This window comes from Ciona robusta, chromosome 13, assembly GCF_009617815.1.
Source record: "Ciona robusta chromosome 13, ASM961781v2".
Lineage (NCBI taxonomy): Eukaryota > Metazoa > Chordata > Ascidiacea > Phlebobranchia > Cionidae > Ciona > Ciona robusta.
Window position 1 is genome coordinate 3,474,405 of NC_143247.1, and position 24,368 is coordinate 3,498,772.

General features: G+C 38.8%; 3 protein-coding genes across 6 annotated transcripts; 1 reads left to right on the forward strand and 2 right to left on the reverse strand.

Annotated features, from left to right (window-relative positions):
* Positions 1 to 8: 8 nt before the first annotated feature.
* Positions 9 to 9,952, reverse strand: LOC149725872 (monocarboxylate transporter 13-like). Of its 4 annotated transcripts, none has more exons than XM_089891117.1 (14): positions 9,453 to 9,952; positions 7,462 to 7,540; positions 6,625 to 6,798; positions 4,669 to 4,858; positions 4,288 to 4,424; positions 3,671 to 3,857; positions 3,330 to 3,483; positions 2,875 to 3,088; positions 2,302 to 2,486; positions 1,882 to 2,039; positions 1,418 to 1,543; positions 1,120 to 1,274; positions 639 to 726; positions 9 to 260 (listed from the first exon to the last, which is right to left on the reverse strand). In XM_089891117.1, exons 1-14 carry the CDS (start codon positions 9,545 to 9,547, stop codon positions 193 to 195), a joined length of 2,010 nt encoding a protein of 669 aa, XP_089747243.1. In that variant the 5' UTR covers positions 9,548 to 9,952; the 3' UTR covers positions 9 to 192. The 4 variants fall into 4 exon arrangements, with proteins under 4 accessions (XP_089747243.1, XP_089747242.1, XP_089747241.1 ...); XM_089891116.1 differs by having other exon boundaries at positions 3,330 to 3,498; XM_089891115.1 differs by having other exon boundaries at positions 3,330 to 3,510.
* Positions 9,953 to 10,095: 143 nt separating this feature from the next.
* Positions 10,096 to 15,960, reverse strand: LOC149725873 (uncharacterized). The gene is made up of 5 exons (XM_089891128.1): positions 13,415 to 15,960; positions 12,469 to 12,680; positions 11,635 to 11,782; positions 10,962 to 11,208; positions 10,096 to 10,705 (listed from the first exon to the last, which is right to left on the reverse strand). Exons 1-5 carry the CDS (start codon positions 14,229 to 14,231, stop codon positions 10,516 to 10,518), a joined length of 1,614 nt encoding a protein of 537 aa, XP_089747254.1. The 5' UTR covers positions 14,232 to 15,960; the 3' UTR covers positions 10,096 to 10,515.
* A 997-nt stretch (positions 15,961 to 16,957) lies between these two features.
* On the forward strand, positions 16,958 to 22,614 carry LOC149725874 (ribosomal RNA-processing protein 7 homolog A-like). Its single transcript, XM_089891133.1, has 7 exons — positions 16,958 to 17,119; positions 17,917 to 18,035; positions 18,417 to 18,666; positions 19,467 to 19,564; positions 20,166 to 20,315; positions 21,457 to 21,505; positions 22,012 to 22,614. Exons 1-7 carry the CDS (start codon positions 17,092 to 17,094, stop codon positions 22,095 to 22,097), a joined length of 780 nt encoding a protein of 259 aa, XP_089747259.1. The 5' UTR covers positions 16,958 to 17,091; the 3' UTR covers positions 22,098 to 22,614.
* The last annotated feature ends 1,754 nt before the right edge of the window (positions 22,615 to 24,368 follow it).

Sequence of the window (24,368 nt, forward strand, 5' to 3'; positions counted from 1 at the left end):
GATTCATGTTTTGTTCATTTAACAACTTGACAACATTTTATTAAAAGGTATGTAGAATGGTCTGTGGTTTATAACACCAGTATTTATACACAAAAACAACATATATTTTTGGCTAAACATATCAACATTTCTATATACAATTATTTTTATTTGAATATATACATTTTAATTATTATATGTTTGCTTACAAGATTATAAAATACTTTGTCTTCTTAGATGAGTCATTGAGATTGAAGGGGGGACCCTTATATTGTTCAAATCTGATGAATGATGTGTTTTATTTGCAGGTATACAGTGAAGAAATGAATGTAACTTGTTTATCCTTGCATGGCCAAAACGACAGTCAAAAACACAAGTGTTCTGTTTCATACACCTCATGCCTGCTTATGAGTTGCCAAGTATGTTACTTTGTGGACGACTATTTTTTAGGAGATTTTTATATGGCTGATAATTTTGACAACCCATTTAATGTTACTGGGTTAAAGCAATTGGCGTTAGTGTATTACCAAAGGACACATTTGCCCATAATAGTAGCAGCGAAGAACCTTGATTCCATTACCTTTGGGCTACAGGCAGGCTCTAGTCTTCTGAACTCTGAAGATTACTTAATGCTACAACAACATAGAAACAACACTTACCATTCACATAGAGATCATATAATTGAAGTGGGGATTCTTCAGGAAAGAGAGTTCCCAAAATAGAGTTTCTCTTTTTGCTACTGCCAACCTACAGAACAAAGTTTTTAACAACAGATACATGCACCTTGTTTTATAAGAAGCACAATTTGTTTTATAAGAGCAGATACATACAGATTGTTTTGTTACAGCAGGTGTATAGAAAAAAAGTGGGAGACATTCAGAAATTATTTTTGGAATAGATATAAAAGTAATCTTCCTAACTGACTCACTAGTTAATAAGGTCTTTGACAAACGCAGCACAAAACAACAGCTGCAAAAACAGACTTACAGGTAAAACATAGTTATATTAATTGGAAAAGCGTGGTCGCTACACCTGGCAGACAAATATGCTATTTATGTTTAATTATTATCAAGTAAAACTTCTCTCTTCTAAACAAAAGTGTGCGTAAAGACGAAACCCGTACAATGTAACACAACAAACCTTAGAAATAACATCCGAAAGTTGAGCCTCTCTTTTTCGACGAAGAAGCCGAAATCTTAAAGATATGATGAATACCATCAGTGATGCTGTTACCAAGGCAACACCAGAGAGATAGAAGATTGAGTCATATGAGCCGTTTATATCAACCAACCAACCTATGGTAAAACACAACTGTTGTGTCTGTAGTGAATGAATGAATGAAACTTATACTTTATCCCTGCGTGGCCGAAAAACATATATTTTGTTTTGAGATCATAGCGCTTAATCATGACCAACTGCTATAGAAATAATATACAACCTGCCACTGGAGGAGTAATGAGCACAGCAACGCTTGTAACCATAAAAAAGAATCCGAGACCAGTTGCTAAGCAATCAACCCCCACTATTTCGGCAAGGACAGCAAATGGAAGAGCCATGACTGCACCTATGGGAAAAACATGCTATTAGTTTTATCTATATTCCCTCCCCAGATTTGTGAAGATTTGCCCAAATCCTCATGCTAGATAATGTATATCAAGTTATAACATGGGTGTCTTTTTATACCTCATGCTTACTGTCAAGCTATAACATGGGTGTCTTTTTATACCTCATGCTTACTGTCAAGCTATAACATGGCTGTCTTCTTATACACTAGACACACATGCTGTACCAGGTGTATGAGTTTAACATGTGTGTCTGGTGAATAAGAAGACACAATTACAGTATAAGTAAAAACTTACATTTACTACCTGGTGGATTAAGCTTAATACACTTAGCAAATACCTGAGAACAGCCCAAATCCAATGCAGAAGATTACAAGCTCAACATAAGTAGTAGCAAGCGGGCATAACAGGCAGCAAATACCAAGTGCTAGCAGAGATAGAATGTCAAAGTAGAGAAGACTGACAGAAGTTAGCGTAGCAACCCACCCGCTTGCCAAACTGCGAATAAAACATATTTTGATTCTTTTTTTAATCACCTACAAAGTTACATTTGGAGTGACTCGTAAGCGTGCATGAGGTGTATGAAACAGAACACCTATGTTATAACGACATTGCCCCGCCATGTGAGGATAAAATTAGTTACATGCGTGGTAACTTGTAAGTGGGCATGAGGTGTGTTAAACAGAACACCTATGTTATAACGACATTGCCCCGCCATGCGAAGATAAAATAAGTTACATTTATTTATATATTTACCTACCTGCTTACAATGGACACACCTCCCATAATAGAAACCAGATAAGCTCCTTGGAAATTCACGAACCCCTTAGAAGCAGCATGAGGCGCAAGGAAGACATTAGGTGTGAAAGCCCCAGCTCCAATGCATAGGCCAGTAATGCAGTAGAGGAAAAAGGAAGGCTCTTTTAAGATTTTCCATTGCAGACCCTGGAGTAATAAATGGGTGTAACCTTAACGTGGCGGACAATAACTATTATACCGTTGTGGGTATATGTGTACTTGGGCAAGACACTTAACAGCAATTTCTCCAACCCAGTGGTCACTAATATGTTGTCTAAATTATCAGCCATACATAAAAAAATTACCCACAAAGCCGCATACGTGGTAACTCGTAAGCTGGCTCGAGGTGTATGAAACAGAACACCCGTATAAAATGATTGTTGTTGCCGCACCATGTGGGGATAAATAAGTAACAACAGAACACCTGTGTTTTGACGACTGTTGTTATGTGTGACTTAATAAATATGTAACATGAAGAGTTAAAAATCTCTCTTATACAACAATGCTGCTTATTTAAAACAATCAGTATTATTACCGCTTTCTGTGTAATAGGAGGCTTATTAGCTTCATCTGTTATTTGTTTGACGGTGTTTCTTATTTCCTCTTCACTTGATATTCTATTTATTTTCAGTGTTACCACAGGCTCTGGGGTCTCTTTGGGGATTAAAACTTTTTGGTCAACACTTTTCTGGTTGCCACGGGAAACAGTTGGAAGATCAAAGCGGACACTGCGTTTCCAATTGTGGGTTCTGGAATAAATATATGGTGATTGTGATGTAATAAACACCAGACACACATGTTGTATTCATACACCTCATCCTCACTGTCGAGTTATAACATGGGTGACTTCTTATACACCAGACACACATGTTGTATTCATACACCTCATGCTTACTGTCGAGTTATAACAAGGGTGTCTTCTTATACACCAGACACACGTGGTGTATTCGTAAACCTTATGCTCACTGTCATTTCCTAAAAATATTTTACCCTTTTGAATCAGTAAAACTTTTGCTTTTCCATTTATTCCTTGTGAACTGAGAAGTGTTTCCAGATATCAGTGATGGTTCACTTGTGTGTGCTGTTGTTGTTAAAAGTTGGTTTTTATCTGGCATCACTGTTACCTCTTGGATTGTTTGCAGTACTGGGAAAGATGGAGCTGAAAATTTATCTTTTGATCACAAATAAAATATTTATATCTGCGCCATTCAACAGAAAAATTCCAATAAAAACTATTTCAAGTTCAAAAAAAATTCTTTTTTAAAAGATGTTTAAAATAAGTTTTTTTTTTTATTTTAAAGAGATAAAGTGACAGATATTAGAAAACAAACCGGTCTTTGTGATGTCATTATTGGTATTGTTTGCAACAGTATTGATGGATTCTTTTTCCTCGCTGCATTCAATAACTCCGGTCGGTTCATCAGGCGATGACATAACCATACCACACAGTGTGATCATAAGTAGAATCGCAGCGATAATTCGCAACGCTTGGTGCCAAGTGTACGTTGCAACTAGGGCCTGCGGTGAATAGATGAATAAATGAAATTTATTTCGTCTGTTTAGTCATGACAAAAGTGAAAAAACGGGTAGTAACGGTAAAATAACAGCTGGTAAAACACGCTTTTTGATAAAAAGGAATAAAATATTGTTTTGGATAAAAGGCGTGACCGTTACACCCTAAAAAAACTCCTAATGTTGGTACTTATATCATAGCATACCAACTTACAGTAAGTTTGTATTCTATGATATATGTTGAAAAAAAAACAATATCTTTTAATACCAGAGATTAAAACTTAACAGTTATTCGTGTTTAGGCAAATAATTACATTTAATTTAAACAGAGTCTCATTATAAAGGGGAAACAATGAGAAACAGTTGTTAGATAAACAAAGCATCTATTGATGATATTACTAACACAATGACATCACAATACACATTATTACATCACCTGGAACAATGGAGCAAACACAAATGAGACAACAGGCCCCCCAGTTGAAGTTATACAGAAGGCTAGGGCTCGCTTTTTATCAAATATATTTGCAACAAGTACATTGGAAGGAACGTAGGCAAGTCCAAAGCCAATGCCTGGGGTTGGGGGTTAATATATGTGTTATTATATTAATAGTTGTGTGTTATTGCACAACCATTTACCACACCTTGTGCCAACTGTCGAGTTAAACCAATTTTAAACTTCCAAATTAAACTTGTTATAGGTGTAAATAGATATACGTGTACTATATATCCAAGTATACAAAGATCAATTATCGCATGTAAATAAAGCTTGCACTAAATATTCAAGCACAGAAAGTTAATAGTGTATAATACGTACCAGTGATCGCCCCAATACCGATATATAGGTGGACAATATTCGTAGAAAACGACGACAGGGCAAAACCAGTAGACGCGAGTAGCCCGCCTAGCATAACTACGGGTCTAGGTCCATATTTGGTGCTCAGAATGCTGGCTAGTATTCCTGATGCGTGAAGTGTGGCAAGGGATATGGAAGGGACCCAGGATACCTTTAGATATTGAGAAACTTTGATTTTAAAAGTGAAAAATTGGTCTAAATACACTGCCTATGCTTTAACATAGGGCAAAATTGGGAATCCCCAATAGGGAGTTTTTTAGTTACTTTCGATTTGAGTGTAGCGTCGTCTAGCGGTTGGTAAAATATTGCTTTAATTTTACTTCATTGAGACTTTTATTTTGCCGTTGACTCCTAGAAATGAGTTCCACCTATTGAATGTTACGTTACAATAGATAACTTGTTTTATTGTTTCAATATCTATTATCATCGTTTAGTCGCTACACCCTGCATTTTGCTGGGGGGGCAGTTATAACGTGGTTACATAATCGTATTATTTATTCCCTATTACTCTGGCGATGCTTTGTTGCGGTCCGTAGTTCTGTTATCACATTCAATTGTTCTAGTTTTGTTTTTTTTAGGGTTACCATGTATGTTATTTTGTGGGTGATTATTTTTGATGGATTTTTTTAAAAAAAATTGTGTATGGCTGATAGTTTTGACAACCCATTTGTGACCGCTGGCTTGGAGCAATTGCCGTTAAGTGTCTTGCCCAAGGATACCTACGCCCACAATTCATTGTTTCACTACTCGTCTAATTATTAATCACGTGCTTTCGGCGCCGCACGTGTCAACGCTTTCCTTGTATTTAGCTCATTTCTAATGTGCATTTCAGTTGTGCAGTTTACCGTTTAGTGTATTTGGTTCATTTCTTTAGTTGTGCAGTTTACCGTTTAGTGTATTTGGTTTATTTCTAATGTGCATTTCAGATCATGCAGCAGTTAGTTGCGCAGTTTACCGTTTAGTGTTTCAGTTCTACTCCTATGACGTTATGCCGTCTAAGGGCGCCTTTAGTTTATATTATTGCGTTTGATGACGGATTCTATTTAAATAGGGGCAGTGTTAAATTAAGTTGCTATAATTGAACTAGTTCAATAGAGTTTTTATACAGCAGGATGGGGGAAGGTGGGAAACTTTTTTATTATATTTCCTTCATTTATTTAGTGGTGTGACGTATTGTTTCTTTTAGCGTTAAACAGTTTTGGCTTTTGTGTGTAGTTTTTGCCGTTTATTTAGTAGTGTGACGTATTGTTTCTTTTAGCGTTAAACAGTTTTGGCTTTTGTGTGTAGTTTGCTGTGGCGTTCATTCTGTGTTGTTTCCTAGTTTTTCTTCCGTTTTATGTTTGGTTTTTGTGTTGGGTGGATACGTCTCGCGCTTGTTTCACCTTTAAGCATATTTGGTCGTCGTGGCGCGAGTGTGCCTTTTCTTCTGTTTTACTTTCCATTCGCCCAAATATTGCACAAATCAGCAGTCTGGTTGTGTGGAGGGTGTAGTGACGTTGCGTTGGTGTATTTGATTACCGTAGTTAGAACGTTCTTGTATTTGGTTACTGTGGTCAAGACTTTATAGTGTGTTCGAGCGTTATTCTTACCGTTTTATTATAGTAATTTTATATGCCATTAAACTGTTAAGAAATCCTACACTAGTCTGGTCAGTCGCGGTATAGACCGTTAGAGTAGCTTCCCGGACCACACTTTACGTAACAGTAGTAAAAGAAGAACATTCACAGAATTATAAAATCGCATCCTTACAACTCCCATAGACCGTTGTTGGTTGTTTAAAATACGATCAGAATATTTGGATATTATGTGCTAAAGGTGTCCCATTTTCCCCCAATGGTTGAGGGTTATAGTTACCAGATACCGTATTGATATAAACTAGTTGAGTTTAGTTACATTATTAAACACTTTCTGACTTACTAAGTTACTTGTCGCTGAAAACGCATCTTGAAAATGAATGAAGAATATGGTAAGACCGCTTATTGTCCCAAACACCAGGCCTTCAATAAAGAAACAGGCAATAACTATCAACCAACCGAACGCTCCATCTTTTTTCGGTGTTCCTGCGCTAGGCCACGTATTAATGGGTTGCTCCTATAGAGTAAAGAGTAACGTTATCACTGTGGAGTAATGATAATGATATACTTTTACTGCGGGGTTAGATGTGACGCCTTTAGCACATAATATAGAAATATCTTGTGTTTTAAACAATTAAGAACGGTCTATATATGAGAGTCGTGGGAAAACCGTTTTATAATTTTTTGAATGTTTTTTGTTTACTATCAAATGGAACGGGAAAACTAATGTACTATTTTCTATCACTTGATCCTGACTGTTATTTCGTTACGGGAATCGCCCAACTTCATGAGCGCTAGATCAGAGTTAGATCTCATTACATTCTTAGCGTGCTATATTAAATAACCTAGATGTATGAATAAATGTAACTTGCTGTAAACTCGCATGGCCGGAAAACGACGTTATCACGCGGGTTTAATACCTCGTGCCAGCTTACGAGTTACCATGTATGTTACTTTTGATAATTTTAACAACCCATTAGTGACAACTGGGTTGGGGCAATTGTCGTTAAGTGTCTTGCCCAAGAACACATACGCCCACAATGGTAGCAGCGTCAAGCCTTGAACCCGTTATCTCTAGGTTGCAGGCAGGCGCGCTAACCGCTATATATCCCACGGCACCGGACAATATATATAAGTCACTATAATTATAACATTAAATACTCAATGCAATGCAGCTTACCACATTAACAGCGTGGACTGATTTTTGCACAGTTGGTGGCGTAGATGGTTCAAACGCGAAGTTACAATGAGCCATTGATCTAGAAATACATAATTATTGTTTATAACCTTGCAGGTAGTAATAATGGGTTCTAGGCTATATCCCCCCAGGCGTTTTCCCACCGGCGATTTCCCCCCGGCTATTTCCCCCCCGGCTACTTCCCCGCCGTGACTATTCCCCCCGGCTACTTCCCCCCCGTGACTATTCCCCCCCCTGACTATTTCCCCCCGGCTAATTCCCCCCGTGACCATTCCCCCCCGGCTACTCCCCCCCTGACTATTTCCCCCCGGCTAAATCCCCCCCGTGACCATTCCCCCCCGGCTATTTCCCCCCCGTGACTATTCCCCCCCGGATATTTCCCCCCGTGACCATTCCCCCCCGGCTATTTCCCCCCCGGCTATTTCCCACCGGCTATTTCCCCCCGGCTATTTCCCCCCGGCTATTTCCCCCCCCGTGACTATTCCCCCCCGGAAATTTCCCCCCTGTGACTATTCCCCCCGGCTAATTCCCCCGTGATTATTCCCCCCCGGCTATTTCCCCCCCGTAACTATTCCCCCAGGCTATTTTCCCCCCGTGACTATTCCCCCCGGCTAATTCCCCCCCGGCTATTTCCCCCCCGTAACTATTCCCCCAGGCTATTCCCCCCGGGACTATTCCCCCCCGGGACTATTTCCCCCCGGCTATTTCCCCCGAGACTATTATCCACGGCTAACCCCTAACCCCTAACCCCTAACCCCTAACCCCTAACCCCTAACCCCTAACCCTAACCCCTAACCCCTAACCCCTAACCCCTAACCCCTAACCCCTAACCCCTAACCCCTAACCCCTAACCCCTAACCCCTAACCCCTAACCCCTAACCCCTAACCCCTAACCCCTAACCCCTAACCCCTAACCCCTAACCCCTAACCCCTAACCCCCTAACACGATGGTCACAGGGAGGAATAGTCATGGGGGGAAACAGCCGGTGGAGGAACAGTCGGAAGGGAAATAGCCGGGGGGAAATAGCCGGGGGAAATAGCCGGGGGGAAATAGCCGGGGGAATAGCCGGGGGGGGGAATAGCCGGGGGGGAAATAGCCGGGGGGAAAGAGCCGGGGGGGAATAGTCACGGGGGGGAATGGTTACGGGGGGAACTAGCCAAGGGGGAAATAGCCGGGGGGGAATAGCCGGGGGGAAAGGTCACGGGGGGGAACTAGCCGGGGGGGAAATAGCCGGAGGGGAATAGTCTTGGGGGGGAAATAGCCGGAGGGGAATAGTCACGGGGGGGAAATAGCCGGGGGGAAATAGTCTTGGGGGGGAAATAGCCGGAGGGGAATAGTCACGGGGGGGAAATAGCCGGGGGGAAATAGTCATTGGGGGGAATTAGCCGGGGGGAAATAGTCATTGGGGGGAATTAGCCGGTGGGGAAATAGCCGGGGGGAATTAGCCGGGCGGGAAATAGCCGGTTACGGTAATAATGGGATTGAGGCGTTCCTTAGGTTCTTTGCTGTTTTATATTTTATAATGTTGATGTTTGTGTTTTTGAAAGTCGATCGGTGGTTTTGTTAAGTGATATTCAGTTTCTCCTTGGTTATGTGATCGCCTGAGCCGTTTAGTATAAAACAAGATATTGAATGTAACACTAAAGTAGATACCGGAAAATGATTTTGTAAAAACATATAGCATTCAGTTGTAATTTACATAGCTTTACGCATACGTTTCTTCTAACTAAATCTTTAATAGTATGGTGGGGAATATGGTAGGGTGAGGAAAGATGGGACAACTTTAGCACATAATATCCAAATATCCTGATCGCGTTTTAAACAATTAACAACGGTCTATCGATGTTGTGGGGATACGGTTTTATAATTCTTTAAATGTTCTTTGTTTACTACCGAATGGGACAGGAAAATAAGGTGTCCCATCTTCGCCTGCCCTATTAAAGCTATTCGATATAAGATATTTTCAACCTACTTTTGTTTGAAGGTAGATTCAATCCCAGGTGTTGAGTTAAACTCTACATTAGGCCGGGGTGGGGAAGTAACGGCTTCGTTTCTATAATCTGCCATTATAAACTTACGATTTGAGAAGTTTCTGTAAAAAAGATAGGTTTGTCAAACGTAACTTTTTACTGTATCCTCGCTACGTGGTAATCAGTGGTGTTTCCTGCTATGCGAGAATAAACAAGTTACATTTATTCATTAAACGCTTTATACACTCCTACTATAGCCCTTGGGAGTTAAAAAAAAACCTGTATAACGACTGTAGTTGTCCGGCCACTCAAGGATTTAAGTTACATTCACTTATTATAGCCTTTAAACTCCTCGTACTAGCGCCTGCGAGTTAAAAGTATCCCATTTTTTTCAGTAATTCATATCGCATTTGTACACGCGTAACAGCCAACTCCTAACACTTAAACAACCTAACTATTTTCACCTTAGCTATTAAAATACATCTGAAGCGGTGAGTTCGGTTAAAACAAGCATTCGTTCTGCGTATAACCTTGCATTAAGTCACAAAGATATGCGTATTATATCCACCTGGAATTGACATATACGAGGGCTATGGGCGACAGGTTATCCAATTCACGTAATATAGTAAACATAGTGAAAAAATGTCAAAACCAGCTGTTTTGTAATTTGTATTATAGTACTGTGGGGGAAAATGGGACACCTTTAGCTCATAATATCAAAATATCCTGACCGTGTTTTAAACAATTAACAACGGTCTATAGGAGTCGTGAGGATACGGTTTTATAATTCTTTAAATGTTCTTTATTTACTACCAAATGCGACGAGAAAATAGAATAAACAGGTGTCCCATCTTCCCCCACTCTATTATACTATGGTAACAACAAGCAAATACAAGGTACATATAGAACTGTAGGGTCTGAACACCGACGTTAGCACGTAATATTCCGTATTTCATGATCGTGTTTTAAACAATTGACAAAAACGCTTCGATGTTTCAATGGTTTTGTTATCTACGGAAAATATGGCACAGTTTTGTCCAACAAAATCTGCTTTGTCATGCTACGTCAATCGTGATCCAGCAAAAGTAACTCCGTCGCTCGTTTCATTTGTTCTTCGTCATCGAATTGTGACGCAATTCTCTTGATGCTCTTCTTAGCGTCTCTACTTACGGTCTTATTATTCTTCTTTATGATGTCATGAATGGCGCTTGTTGAAGAATATTTGCGGTCTTGTTTATCGTCGCATCGAGAATCGCTGAAACAGAATTGGATTTTGTTTTAGGAAACCGCCACCAAATATATATATATAGCTATAACATTCTGTACGTGAGCGATCCTAAAAAATTAGGCCAGAGTTGGCCCATTACCTCACATTATATTCTGTAACATTGTATATGCACATTCTATTCTATATCGGTGAGTGTTTTTCTGTTACTTGAATGTTATGTGTGTTTTTTCAGTTTATAAAATTAGTTTACATCGCTCGTTACGTAATTATGACGTCATAATACCTTCTTGTTGATTCCTCTGCGAAAGGAAGTGACGCACGCGACAACCTCGCGAATAGTCTCGAATTTCGAACGCTATTAACAATGGATGACGTTGATGACGTCACACTAGGCTCTGTTAAAAGTTTTCGATCAACTGATGACGTATCAGTTGATTTTTGTTTTGATGGCGTCATTGTTGTTTCGTTTTGATGACGTAGGAGAGTGGTTTGGTAGCTGACGTCATCGTCTTCATAAGCATCGGCGTTTGCTAAGGGAATTAATTAAATAATCAAGTAAATATTTACAACGTGTACGCAGGGGATTTCCTCGTGTTATTTGGTCTAAAGGGACTTATTATATGCGTTTCGTCAGCCATACAGCGAGACATCATCAGGGTTGCTTGGAACAAAAACGCACACACAATGGTATACCATGTATATCATGTATAATCACTTACAAAGTAATATACATGGTAACTCAAAAGCGGGCACGAGGTGTATGAACACCCGTGTTATAACGATTGTCGTTTTCTGGCCACACGAGGATAAAGTAAGATTCATATATTCATTCATTCATGTTAACAGCGAGCTACAACACGCATATATACCAATACAAGACGAAAACATACAGATAAAAAACAGCGCCATAATTGCAGCGTCAAGATACCAAACAGCAGGAAAAGTTAGTTTCTAACCTCGGGTGGGTGGGGGCAACTTCTTTTTTAAATTTTTCTTCTTAAGTCCCCGATCACATGCACATATATACCAGCACGCCCTACAGCCAGAGAAAATTCCACAGCATCTGTTCTGTGCTTTTTTCTTCAACTGGATGTCGTGTCCAGTCTGAAATAATAAGCAGAGTTCAACTGCTGGGTCATTTTTGTTAAATGTCATGTACAATGTTTTGTAAAGAAAGGTCTTCCATCCATTAAAGCTCTTCGGGGAAAGGGACATGCTTTAAACGTTAGGTTACTGCTGTAGCACTTTGGGAGTTGGGGTAATGGGCCAACTCTGGTTTAAATCCCTGGGTGTTGGGGTGATGGGCCAACCCTGGCTTAAATCCCTGGGTGTTGGGGTGATGGGCCAACCCTGGCTTAAATCCCTGGGTGTTGGGGTAATGGGCCAACTCTGGCTTTAATCCCTGGGTGTTGGGGTAATGGGCCAATTCTGGCTTAAATCCCTGGGTGTTAACAAACGCTATTTTTAGGTCGCGAGGATACGGTTAGATATTTCTGTAAATCTTTTTTTGTTTACTACCATGGACAAACATGAAAATATATACCATCTTACCCCAGTGAGGGAAGATGAGACACCTTTTCTTTCTATTTTTTGTCACATTTGGTAGCAAAGAAAGAAATATCAAAGAAATATAAAACCGTATGTTCACAACTTCCATAGACCTTTGTTAAATGTTTAAAATACGATCAGGGTGTTGGGATTAAGAGCTAAAGAAGCCCCCCCCCCACTATATCTACAATAGAACATAGCTTATACAATATATAAATGAGAAGACCAAAACTCATCCCAACCTTAGCAAAACTCTCGGCAAACTTCTCCAACGTAGCTGTGTTTTTCTCCAGCTCTATGAGGGCGCTCTCTCGTTTATGTAACTCCTCCACCACATTATATTGCGTCAAAGTCTTCACCTCGTCCACTTGGTGGCGTAACTTTTCCAGATTTTGGTTTTCAATGTTGCGGTTTGCCGGTTTTGGGTTGAAGTTTTTTAAACTTTCGGAATCGTCTACAAAAAAAGTTTAAAATTTGATCATTAGGTATGAGGTGTTTGAGTAAACCATGTTTATGTCTGTAGTTTTGAAAGAACAACTTGAGCATGCTGGTTGTAGCGCTCGCCTCTCGACAAGAGGATACGTTGAGGTGTATATATACACCATGTATGTCTAGTGTATAAGAAGACACCCATGTTATAACTTGACAGTGAGCATGAGGTGTATGAATACACCATGTGTGTCCGGTGTATAAGAAGACACCCATGTTATAACTTGACAGTGAGCATGGGGTGTATGACTACACTATGTATGTCTGGTGTATAAGAAGACACCCATGTTATAACTCGACAGTGAGCATGAAGTGTATGAATACACCATGTGTGTCCGGTGTATAAGAAGACACCTATGTTATAACTTGACAGTGAGCATGGGGTGTATGAATACACCATGTATGACTGGTGTATAAGAAGACACCCATGTAATAACTCAAGTGACCATGAGGTGTATGAATACACCATGTGCGTCTGGTGTATAAGAAGACACCCTTGTTATAACTTGACAGTGAGCATGGGGTGTATGAATACACCATGTGTGTCTGGTGTATAAGAAGACACCAATGTTATAACTTGACAGTGAGCATGAGGTGTATGAATACACCATGTATGACTGGTGTATAAGAAGCCACCTATGTTATAACTCAAGTGAGCATCTAGGATCAACTTCAACATACATGTTCCAAACTCCTTACCTCCGACGTTTTTCTTTTTTCCTTTAATTCTCTTCCATTTCTTGGCCAACCTCAATCTCTTCTTCTTCCTTCGTTCTCTCGAAGACACAAGAACCGACGCCGTTCGTGCCCTCCGCGTTACCGCGCGTTCTCGCTTCGGTTCTTCTATTTCTTCTATCTTATCATCCTTACAACTTTCTATCGTAACTTTCCTGTGTTGTGACGTCGACGCTACGTCACGTGTGACGTCATCACTAGTCTTTTTAAAGTCATGTAGTTTTTTCAAATCGCCACTACTGAGACGAGAAGGTTTTAAAGTAATTTTATCTGCGCCGGGTTCGGATGACGTCATTTTTGGTGACGTCACGGCTTCTTGTTTTAACTGTGAGACCCTGGATGGCGATTTATCACGTGGTTTTTGATTGAAAGCTAAAAAACTACCTTCGGTCCGTGTTTCTGCTGGGGAATTCCCATTACTGATACTCCCATGGGGTGTGAACCTCCCAGGATTTATCACGGTTTCTCGTTTATTTGAATTGTTATTCGTGTTTATTTCTTCAAGTACAGCCCTTGAAACAGCTCTCTCTCGTTTTCTCTTTAACTTCTTCACTTTCTTGCTTCCTTTTCTCTTTTTTTCTTTTTTCAATTTCTCTTTCTTCTTTTTCTTCTTCTTTTTCGAATCGTTCTCTTCCTCTTTCAGGAGATCTTCTTCAGCAAACGGATTGTGTTCCTCTGGGTATGACGTCACAGGCTGTGACGTCACTTGTTGTGACGTAGCATCGGTTTGGTCTATGTTTTCCTTGGTTTTCTTGTTCTTATTTTTCTTTTTCAGTTTCATGGTTTAACACAACAGTGCGACAATCGAATCTGCAATCAGTTTAAAGCTAAATGGAACGTACATTATTACTGATTCTGTCAATTTAAGCCCTTTTCTTTCTCTATACATCAGAGTGGGGTAAGATGGGACACCTTTTCATTCCATTTTCTCGCCCAATTTGGCAGTAAACAGATAAAATTGAAAGAATTATAAAACCGTATCTTCACGAGTCCTATAGGCCGTTGTTGATTATTTGAAACACGATCAAGAAATTTAGATTATGTGCTAAAGGTGTCCCATCTTACCTCACAGCACTATATATATATATTAAGTATGTCGTACTGCTTTCGTTTCGTTTCTATTTTCCGTTTTGTAATTATGTAATGGCTACGGTCACGCTTTAACGCTAAACACAAATGAAATCTCAGATTCGACGCTTTATATTAAACGGTTTGTTATTAAAGCGTGAAGCATTTGGAGTTACCCGGTGTCTACTATAGCTGCGGAATTACCCCTGCTTTATTCGGCACCTTACCGAGTCTTAGTCACCATTCATGCTTTAAGCGCCTTCATGTTCTATCTTCTTACGCCCACATACAACTGATGGTATATATAGCATCGTGTTAATGTCTTGTTTACAGTCTATACACTAACGTAATGGCTGATTTAAGAGGGTGTAATATATAGATATAAAGCATGATTATAAAACAGGTCACAAATTAATCATTTGTTGTTTTAAGCAGGTCCGGTATTAATGTACATATAACTAAGTCACTCAAGTTCCCACCTACGAGATATAAATGACCAAACCAACCAAAAGTCATGCCTGCTTATCCACACACTGCAATAGCTTCAGCAACTCGACTGTGTGCATGGGAGTGGCAACCATGGATAAGTCATTCAAGTTCTCACCCCCAGGATATAAATAACCAAACCAACTAAAAGTCATGTCTGCTTATCCACACACTGTAATAGCTTCAGCAACTCGACCGTAAACGTGCATACGCATTATCCACTATATAGTTTAACGACGTACAACGTTTGCTTATTCGCAAATCATAACTTTCGAATCCTGATAGAAAAAATTTCCCACAAGAATTGATAACGCTACACTCGGGGTAATCAAAACACAAAACGTTGCATTTAACTTGCAAGCGGGCACAAGGTGAGTAAAATAAATTACAATCCTTCATGCGCTTACTTGTTTAACTTAAAGAAGCTCAAAACTTTTACTATGCTGTTTAAATACACCGCCTTATAATTTTAATACAAGTTAAAATCAATATGCGAGATTCTTTAATATTGTAGTCTGTCCAGTTTAACGTAGTTGAAACTTAAAAGAAACACTTCTACGCTGAAATGATTTGAACAAAACTCAATACGCGTTAGAAAAATAAGTCGTATTTCTTCATTCCTATGAACTCGTAGTTTGCCTAATTCAACTTAAAAACTTAGGTCTGTATCTGCATAACATGTTTTCGTGCTAACTCGGCTCGAATTCTAATCGTAAATGTTTCCTGACATCTCTGAAACCCATGACCAACCATGCGAATATTACTCACGCTATTTAAACTAGGTTGTAGTGGCGGCCTTCCCGTAGGTTTAACTGTGTCTGGCGTTTGTATTGTCTGCTGTTTTTCATAAAGCCTACGGGCATGCTAACCAAATAGAAGGACAAGCAGGAAGGCGACTCTCTAAATATACTTGCGAGCGAGAAAGGTTAAAAACCATGCGAAACTATTAAGTTTATGGCTTTTAGCAAACGATTAATCTTATTCGGATAAATTCTAAACTGCCTTACTAACTAAATGAACAATTTAAACTTATTTATTTTCGCATGGCGGGGAAATGAGAGTTGTTATAACACGGGTGTTCTGTTTCATACACCTCGTGTTCGCTTACAAGTTACCACATATAATAACTTTCTGGGTGAATATTAACAAATGTCGGGCAATTAAGACAACCCATAACTGGCCACTGGGTTTGAGTAATTGAATGAATGTTACTTATTTATCCTCGCGTGTTCGGAAAACGAGTCGTTTTTAACACATGTGTTCATACACTTCTTACCAGCTTACGAATTACCATGTTTATATGTTACTTTGTGTAATTACCGTAAAGTGGCTTGCCCAAAGACACATACGCCGGCAAATCCTACTTTTTGCAGGGAGTAGGAAAACTACACTGTGGGCATGGGAGTTGAAACCATCAATAAAACTTCCCAACAGAAAATAAATTAAAAAACAAACTAAACGAAACCCTTTTCGGTTTCGAGAAGCGATATTAAGTTTCCAGTGAATGCATTTTCACTTTCATAGTATTAAAAATACGCATAGAAGGGTGGGGGAAGACGGGACAACTTTAGCACATAATATTCAAATATCCTAATCGTGTTTTAAACATTTAACAACGGTCTATGGGAATCGTGAGAATAAGTTTTGTTAAAAATACGTATAATTAAAAAGTAATGACTTCTCTACTTTTCCCGATTGTTTCCCAATTTCAGGCCCGCTTACGAGTTACCACCTTTGTAACTTTGTAGGGATTGTATTATTCATGACGAAAAAGTCAAATAACCACCCGCAAGCACAAAAGTCAACTGCAACCTATTTTCGGACTCTGACGATACTAACACTGCTGTCTAGAAGTATATAAATATTTTCGGACTATTAGGCTATTTAACATTAAATCGTACCCACTTTTTTTATTATAAGTAGTTTTCAGTTTAAAATACATTGTTTAGGTTTAAATTAGGTGTTTTACGTAATAAATAATATTTTGGGGAGTGCGTGACATTTTGGACTTAAGTTTTAGTAGGTGCCAATTAAAAGCGACAACCCTTGTTGTAGCACACATGGGGTTTTGACAGAATTCAACAAAAATGGAAAATCAAAACAATAAAGTTTACCGTAAGTTTTTTAACGTTTTTAATTAATAAACTTGGTATAAATTTATGAAATAGAATGTGTTTTGATGTTATTTATTCAGTTAATAAGATATTGAAGTAATTCATGTAAGTTAGTACCGATTTATCGTCATGTTTAACATGTTAACGTTTCAAACATTTTGTGGCAAATTGTAAGATACGTTAAATAAATCTGTTCTGTAAATCGTGTATTTTCTGGTGCTAGTGAATAGCCACTAACCCCATAACCATCAACACCTAACCCACTAACCACCAACCACTAACACTTTCCACCAGCCTATTCTGCTATGTACCAAATTCTATTAAAACATATTAATCCATGGAAATGGTACTAAACTGTACTGTTTGTATCCTTGTATGCAGAGCAGTGTATTTTCAACATTAACTTAAATTTATAAGTCCCTATGTGTGCAAGATAGGCAATCACCTATAAGTTAAAGTCTTTATCATAAACATATTTGGCACAAGTGAAGAATCTTCCCGTACATAGCAGAATAGGCTGGTGGAAAGTGTTAGCAGTTGATGGTTAGGGGTTTATAGGGGTTAGTAGTTAGTTGTTGTAGGGATTAGTGGTTAGGGGTTAGCAAATAAGGTGGGGGAGGATTCTTTATTAGCACCACATATTAAGTAAACAAGATGTTCTACTAAATGTTAAATTTAACATACAAGGCCTAAGTCCATAGACTAATACCAATACCATATAATATAATAACCTCTAAATTAAAGTCTTTATCATATACCACACCAATACCTATTTCAAAAATCTTCTTCTGTTTCCAGAGATAAAGATAAAAGCCCAAGCCTCATGTTCAAGTTGTCACACGTTGTTCATTACTAACAAATCAAAGCTGAACGTACACGTTTTACTTGTGTCCAGCATTCCCCCATATTGTAACCAGGTAAAATATTAGTTACTGGTAACTGCAGTGAGCCTTGAACCAGAGATCTACGGGTTACATTGTGTGTCCTTAGGCAAGAACCCTTATGCTTCAATCCAATAGTTAAAAATCTCCTCAAATGCATAACCCATAAAGTTACATACGTGGTAAATCGTCAGCGGGCACGAGATGTATGAAACAGAACACCCGTGTTATAACGACTGTAGTTGCCCCGCCATGCGAGGATAAATAAGTTACATAGGTGGTAACTTGTAAGCGGGCACGAGGTGTATGAAACAGAACACACGTGTTATTAACATTTAGGTTACCACAGTGAGCCTTGAACCAGGGACCTCCCCGTTAAAAGACACTCATACTTACCACATTCAACTACTTCCCCAGCACACGTTACATCGCTTGTTCGGAAAATGCGGCAAAATTCTTGAAGTTCGACTTCAAAAACACGCAAACAAACCAATAAACGATGATCAAACGACTGACAACTTCCCTCCACCACAAATACTGGGGTTTAAAGTAGCTTTCATAACCTTTCAGTCGAACAAGGGAATCAATGAATTCATAAAGAAAACAAAATCAACAGAACCTTGGTTGATTTCAAATGAATCGACCAAACTTATAACTGGATTAAAAAGTAAGATTACTTTTATTTTTGTCTTACACCATTATAAGGTTAAGGTCTTATACTTTCTACATTTTACCCAAATCTTAACAGATTGGAATGTAATGTAAAGACCAGGTAAAAGTAGAACTAATATAACGTGCTAGTTTTGTATTCGTAATAATAAAAACGTAGCATTCAAGAGCCAATATGTATGTGATGAAATTGTTGTCGTTTTTATATAGCGTTCACCATTGCAGGTGCAGTTTCAGTTAATCAACTTTAACCATCCTCAGTGTTAGATGAGGCAAGAGTGAATGTTACAAGTACCAAGCTGGTCTTTATATAACATTCACTCTTGTCTCATCTAACACTGAGGATGGCGCAGTTTCAGTTAATCAACTTTAACCATCCTCAGTGTTAGATGAGACAAGAGTGAGTGTTACAAGTACCAAGCTGGTCTTTATATAACATTTACTATTGTCTCATCTAACACTGAGGATGGCGCAGTTTCAGTTAATCAACCAGCTTGGTACTTGCAACACTCACTCTTGTCTCATCTAACACTGAGGATGGTTAAAGTTGATCAACGGAAACTGCACCATCCTCAGTGTTAGATGAGACAAGAGTGAGTGTTATATAAAGACCAGCTTGGTACTTGCAACACTCACTCTTGTCTCATCTAACACTGAGGATGGTTAAAGTTGATCAACGGAAACTGCGCCATCCTCAGTGTTAGATGAGACAAGAGTGAGCGTTATATAAAGACCAGCTTGGTACTTGTATTCTTATCAACCTTCGTATTCTTATCAACCTTCACATTCTTATCACAGAATGGTGTTTGGATTACATTCATGAACAACCAGATCCTAAGAAACTTAAACTAGAAGTGGATGAATATATGACCAAGTATGATGCCAAAGTTAAACAGGTATACCTCATGCTCACTGTCAAGTTATAACATGGGTGTCTTCTTTTACACCAGACACACATGGTGTATTCATACATCTCATGCTCACTGTCGAGTTATAACATGGGTGTCTTCTTATACACCAGACACACATGGTGTATTCATACACCTTATGCTCACTGTCAAGTTATAACATGGGTGTCTTCTTTTACACCGGACACACATGGTGTATTCATAAATCTCATGCTCACTGTCAAGTTATAACATGGGTGTCTTCTTATATACCAAACACACATGGTGTATTCATACACCTCATGCTCACTGTCGAGTTATAACATGGATGTCTTCTTATACACCTGACACACATGGTGTATTCATAAATCTCATGCTCACTGTCAAGTTATAACATGGGTGTCTTCTTATATACCAAACACACATGGTGTATTCATACACCTCATGCTCACTGTCGAGTTATAACATGGGTGTCTTCTTATACACCAAACACACATGGTGTATTCATACACCTCATGCTCACTGTCGAGGTATAACATGGGTGTCTTCTTATATACCAAACACACATGGTGTATTCATACACTTCATGCTCACTGTCGAGTTATTACAGGAGCAAGAGGAAGAAATTGAAAACGATGGAATTCCGGACGATGAAGGCTGGGTTAAAGTGTCCAGTAGAGGGCGAAATGCGGGAGTGAGTAGAACGGAAACGAATCAAAAAAAGTCCAAGAGAAAAGAAAAGAAAAAGCGAAAACAAAACGTGAGATTTTGTTCTCTATTCTATAAGGGTGGGATCTCCAGTGAGACACACCTGAGACTTAGGATGTAGATCTATTACCCCAACACCCGGGGTGCTACCATCTATACCTCACTGAGGCAGTTCATAGACACTTAATAATAGAGATTCTATTCTATAAGGGTAAGGTCTTCAGTGAGACACACCTGAGACTTGGGATGTAGGTCTATTACCACAACACCCAGGGTGCTACCATCTAGACCCCACTGAGGCAGTATATAGACACTCAATAATAGAGATTCTATTCTATAAGGGTAAGGTCTTCAGTGAGGTACACCTGAGACCTGGGATGTAGGTCTATTACCCCAACACCCAGGGTGATACCATCTAGACCCCACTGAGGCAGTTTATAGACACTCAATAATAGAGATTCTATTCTATAAGGGTAAGGTCTTCAGTGAGACACACCTGAGACTTGGGATGTAGGTCTATTACCACAACACCCAGGGTGCTACCATCTAGACCCCACTGAGGCAGTATATAGACACTCAATAATAGAGCTTCTGTTCTATAAGGGTGAGATCTTCAGTGAGACACACCTGGGACTTGGGATGTAGGTCTATTACCCCAACACCCAGGGTGATACCATCTAGACCCCACTGAGGCAGTTTATAGACACTCAATAATAGAGATTCTATTCTATAAGGGTAAGGTCTTCAGTGAGACACACCTGAGACTTGGGATGTAGGTCTATTACCACAACACCCAGGGTGCTACCATCTAGACCCCACTGAGGCAGTTCATAGACACCTAATAATAGAGATTCTATTCTATAAGGGTGAGGTCTTCAGTGAGGCACACCTGAGATCTGGGATGTAGGTCCATTACCACAACACCCAGGGTGCTTTCATCTAGACCCCACTGTGATAATATCCAGTCAGCTGGCTATGTCCCCTTTTATATTCTGTGTAGTTATTTTATTTATTACACCTTTTCGTTCTATTTTCTTGTCTCGTTTTGTAGTAAACAAAGAACATTCAAAGAATTATAAATTTATATCTTTGCGATACCCATAGACCGTTGTTAATTGTTTGAATCACGATCAGGAATTTTCTATTATATATTCTTGGTTTTGGTTAATTTCATTTTGTTGTTTATGTTCCAGGAAATGTTTAGTATTTATAAATACCAGGTCCGGGAATCAAAAAGACAAAGTGAGTTTTATTTGTATTAAACTGGTTTATATTATACAAGCTTTGCATAACTATTTACAATGGTGTTACTTTATAACCGTAATATGCAAGTATTTTTACATTGTTGTGTTGTATTGTTGTATATACACATGGCGGCATAAATAAGTATATACGCCTACATTTGCAAGATTTTGAATTATACAAGCTTTGCATGGTATAAGTGTTTACATTGGTGTTGGTAAAGTGGTTTTATAGCAAGAGGATACCGGGTTCAAAGCTCGATGATGCTTTCTAATCATAGGACGAATCATAAAAAAAATGGTTATATCCCTAGCTTGGTATTTCATAGTTGCATGAATGAATGTAACTTATTTATCCTCGCATGGTTTGGTAATGACAATCGTTTAACTCGGGTGTTCTGTTTGTAACACTTCTTGCCTGCCAAGTATGTAACTTTGTTGGTGATTATATTTTAGTTTTACACCTTTGCAAATAAAACAGCACCAACCATTTTCCTATTCATTCAGAAATCGCGGAACTTCGTGAAAAGTTTGAAGAAGACAAGTTGAGAATACAGGCCATGAAAGAAGCCAGAAAGTTCCGGCCGTTTTAACAATTACTGCCTGTTAAGTTTCTTTTGTGGGCCAAGCGTCATGGCTTTTTGGGCCGTGGCTCTGACGGTATTTATTTCAACTGTAAAGATTGTCTTTGCAATTCTACAGTTTGTAAATATGACGCTTACAGTTGAAACAGGAGTATAAAAACAGAAACATGTTATAACATAATATTCCATTTATTACTTGGGGCCGATACACTTAGTACTTGGTACAGATTTTGCCAAGATAGTTTGTGTTTTAGATCGCTCCGATATCGAACAAATTATGACAACACAGATTGTGAATAGTTATAATTGTTTCTTTTCTGGGATTCTAAACCTGAGTTTTTGGAAATATAAGTTGATTTACAGTCTGGATTTAAAGTTTTCTAAATTATAGGAACACTTATTTGAGTTAAACTGTAAAAACAGGAGTCTGGTAGATTCTGTTTGTTCGTATTTTGTTTTATCAATATAAAACACATTCGCCTAAATTGTAATTCATGTTTATGTACATTAAAATCTCAAAGAAGTATTTTTAAGCCTTTGGAGAGAACTTTTGTTAAGCACAAAGGTGGGTTAATAGGACGTATATATTAGCTAGAGGGTATGGGTTCAGGGCTCAATGCTGCAACCATTGTGGGCATGTATCTATTTGGGCAAGGTGCTCCATGACAGTTGCTGAAACCTAGTGGCCAACAGTGGTATTTTAGAATCTTACATCACTTGTAGGTGTTTGTGAATTTGCAGAAAAACGGCAAGAATCAGGTTATTTGTAGATGTTGTTTCGAGAACAATCATTAGTCAGGATATTTCTTTGTAACTGAAGGCTGGTAATATTGCAGTGTATTTAAGTTTAGCATGGATTGTGTTAATGCATTATAGGCTATAATAAATAAAGGGCGCCATGATTATAGGTTATATATATATTGCAAAAAGTTGAGCATAAAGTGCGCAAGTATTGCTATTTATATTTAAGGTACGATTAATGTTTTGATATTGCTATAGACTTGAAGTGCTATGTTAGTATATCGTACTTAGGGCGGCGATGTTACGGTAAAATACCCTAACCCGGAACCTGCGCAGTGCTATATGGGCGCAGGTTCACATGCGCGCAAGTCTATGTGTGAGTGTTGGAATAACATAGATACCGCTGTAATTGGTAATCATCCACAAAGTTATATACGTGGTAACTTTTGAGCGGGCACAAGATGTATAAAACAGAACACCCGTGTTATTGACATTGCCATGCAAGGATATATAACGCCCCCCTGGAGCACGTTGCCCGGGAGCATTTTCGATTTTAACCGCGACAAAATTTCCTGAGATTACTTTTTGTGGCAATAAATTGCCGCATTCCAGTTTCGATAGTCGCAATGCGGAAATAGCTCGTTTTAAAATTGCCCATGGCCAAATACTATAAGAGTATTGCGGACGATACAGTTCTTTTATACGTTCATGGGTATATATAGTTTACAGGACCATACAGCTTGTTTTCATTAGTTTATATTCGTTTCTTCAAACACTGATGAAGCGTAGTTATTGTCGAAATATGATTATTTGATATCGATTTTGTTGCTAGTATTTAGTAGCACTTGGTGTATTTTGTTATGATGCAACGAGGTTTAATAATACGGGGTTGGAATATTAGAGCAGATTTACAGAACATATTCAAAAACAACTATAATATGTTCCCTAAATCTTGTCCTGACCTAGCACTTATATTATTCTCGTGCAGAATACACCACGTGCTGCTACAATTGGGTTCAGTATAAGTAGCATGTTATATAGTAGGGTGGGGGAAGATGGAACACCTTTAGCACATAATATCCAAATACACTGATCGCGTTTTAAACAATTACTAACAGTCAATGGGAGTCATACATTCAAAAAATTTCAAAGCCGTATTCTCACGACTCCCATATAGGCCGTTGTTAATTGTTTAAAACTTGGTCAAGATATTGGATACTGTGTGCTAAAGCTGTCCTATCTTACCCCCAACCTTCTATATTAGATATAGAGCACTGTGGGGAAGATGGGACATCTTTAACACATAATATCCAAATGCCCCGACGGATTTTCATATTGGATATTAGCGGTATTGTTGCAGTTATTAATATTTCTAGGAAGTAACTGACTCATGTTTCACATAAACACCAAAGTACGTCATAAAAAATTGCGAAAGTTCCTAAAACGGTTTCGCTCAGCCGTAAACTTTGTGTTATTGGATATCATTACTTTACGGGTAACTGCACACCGCAGTAGCTTACCGCAGTAGCTTACTGCAGT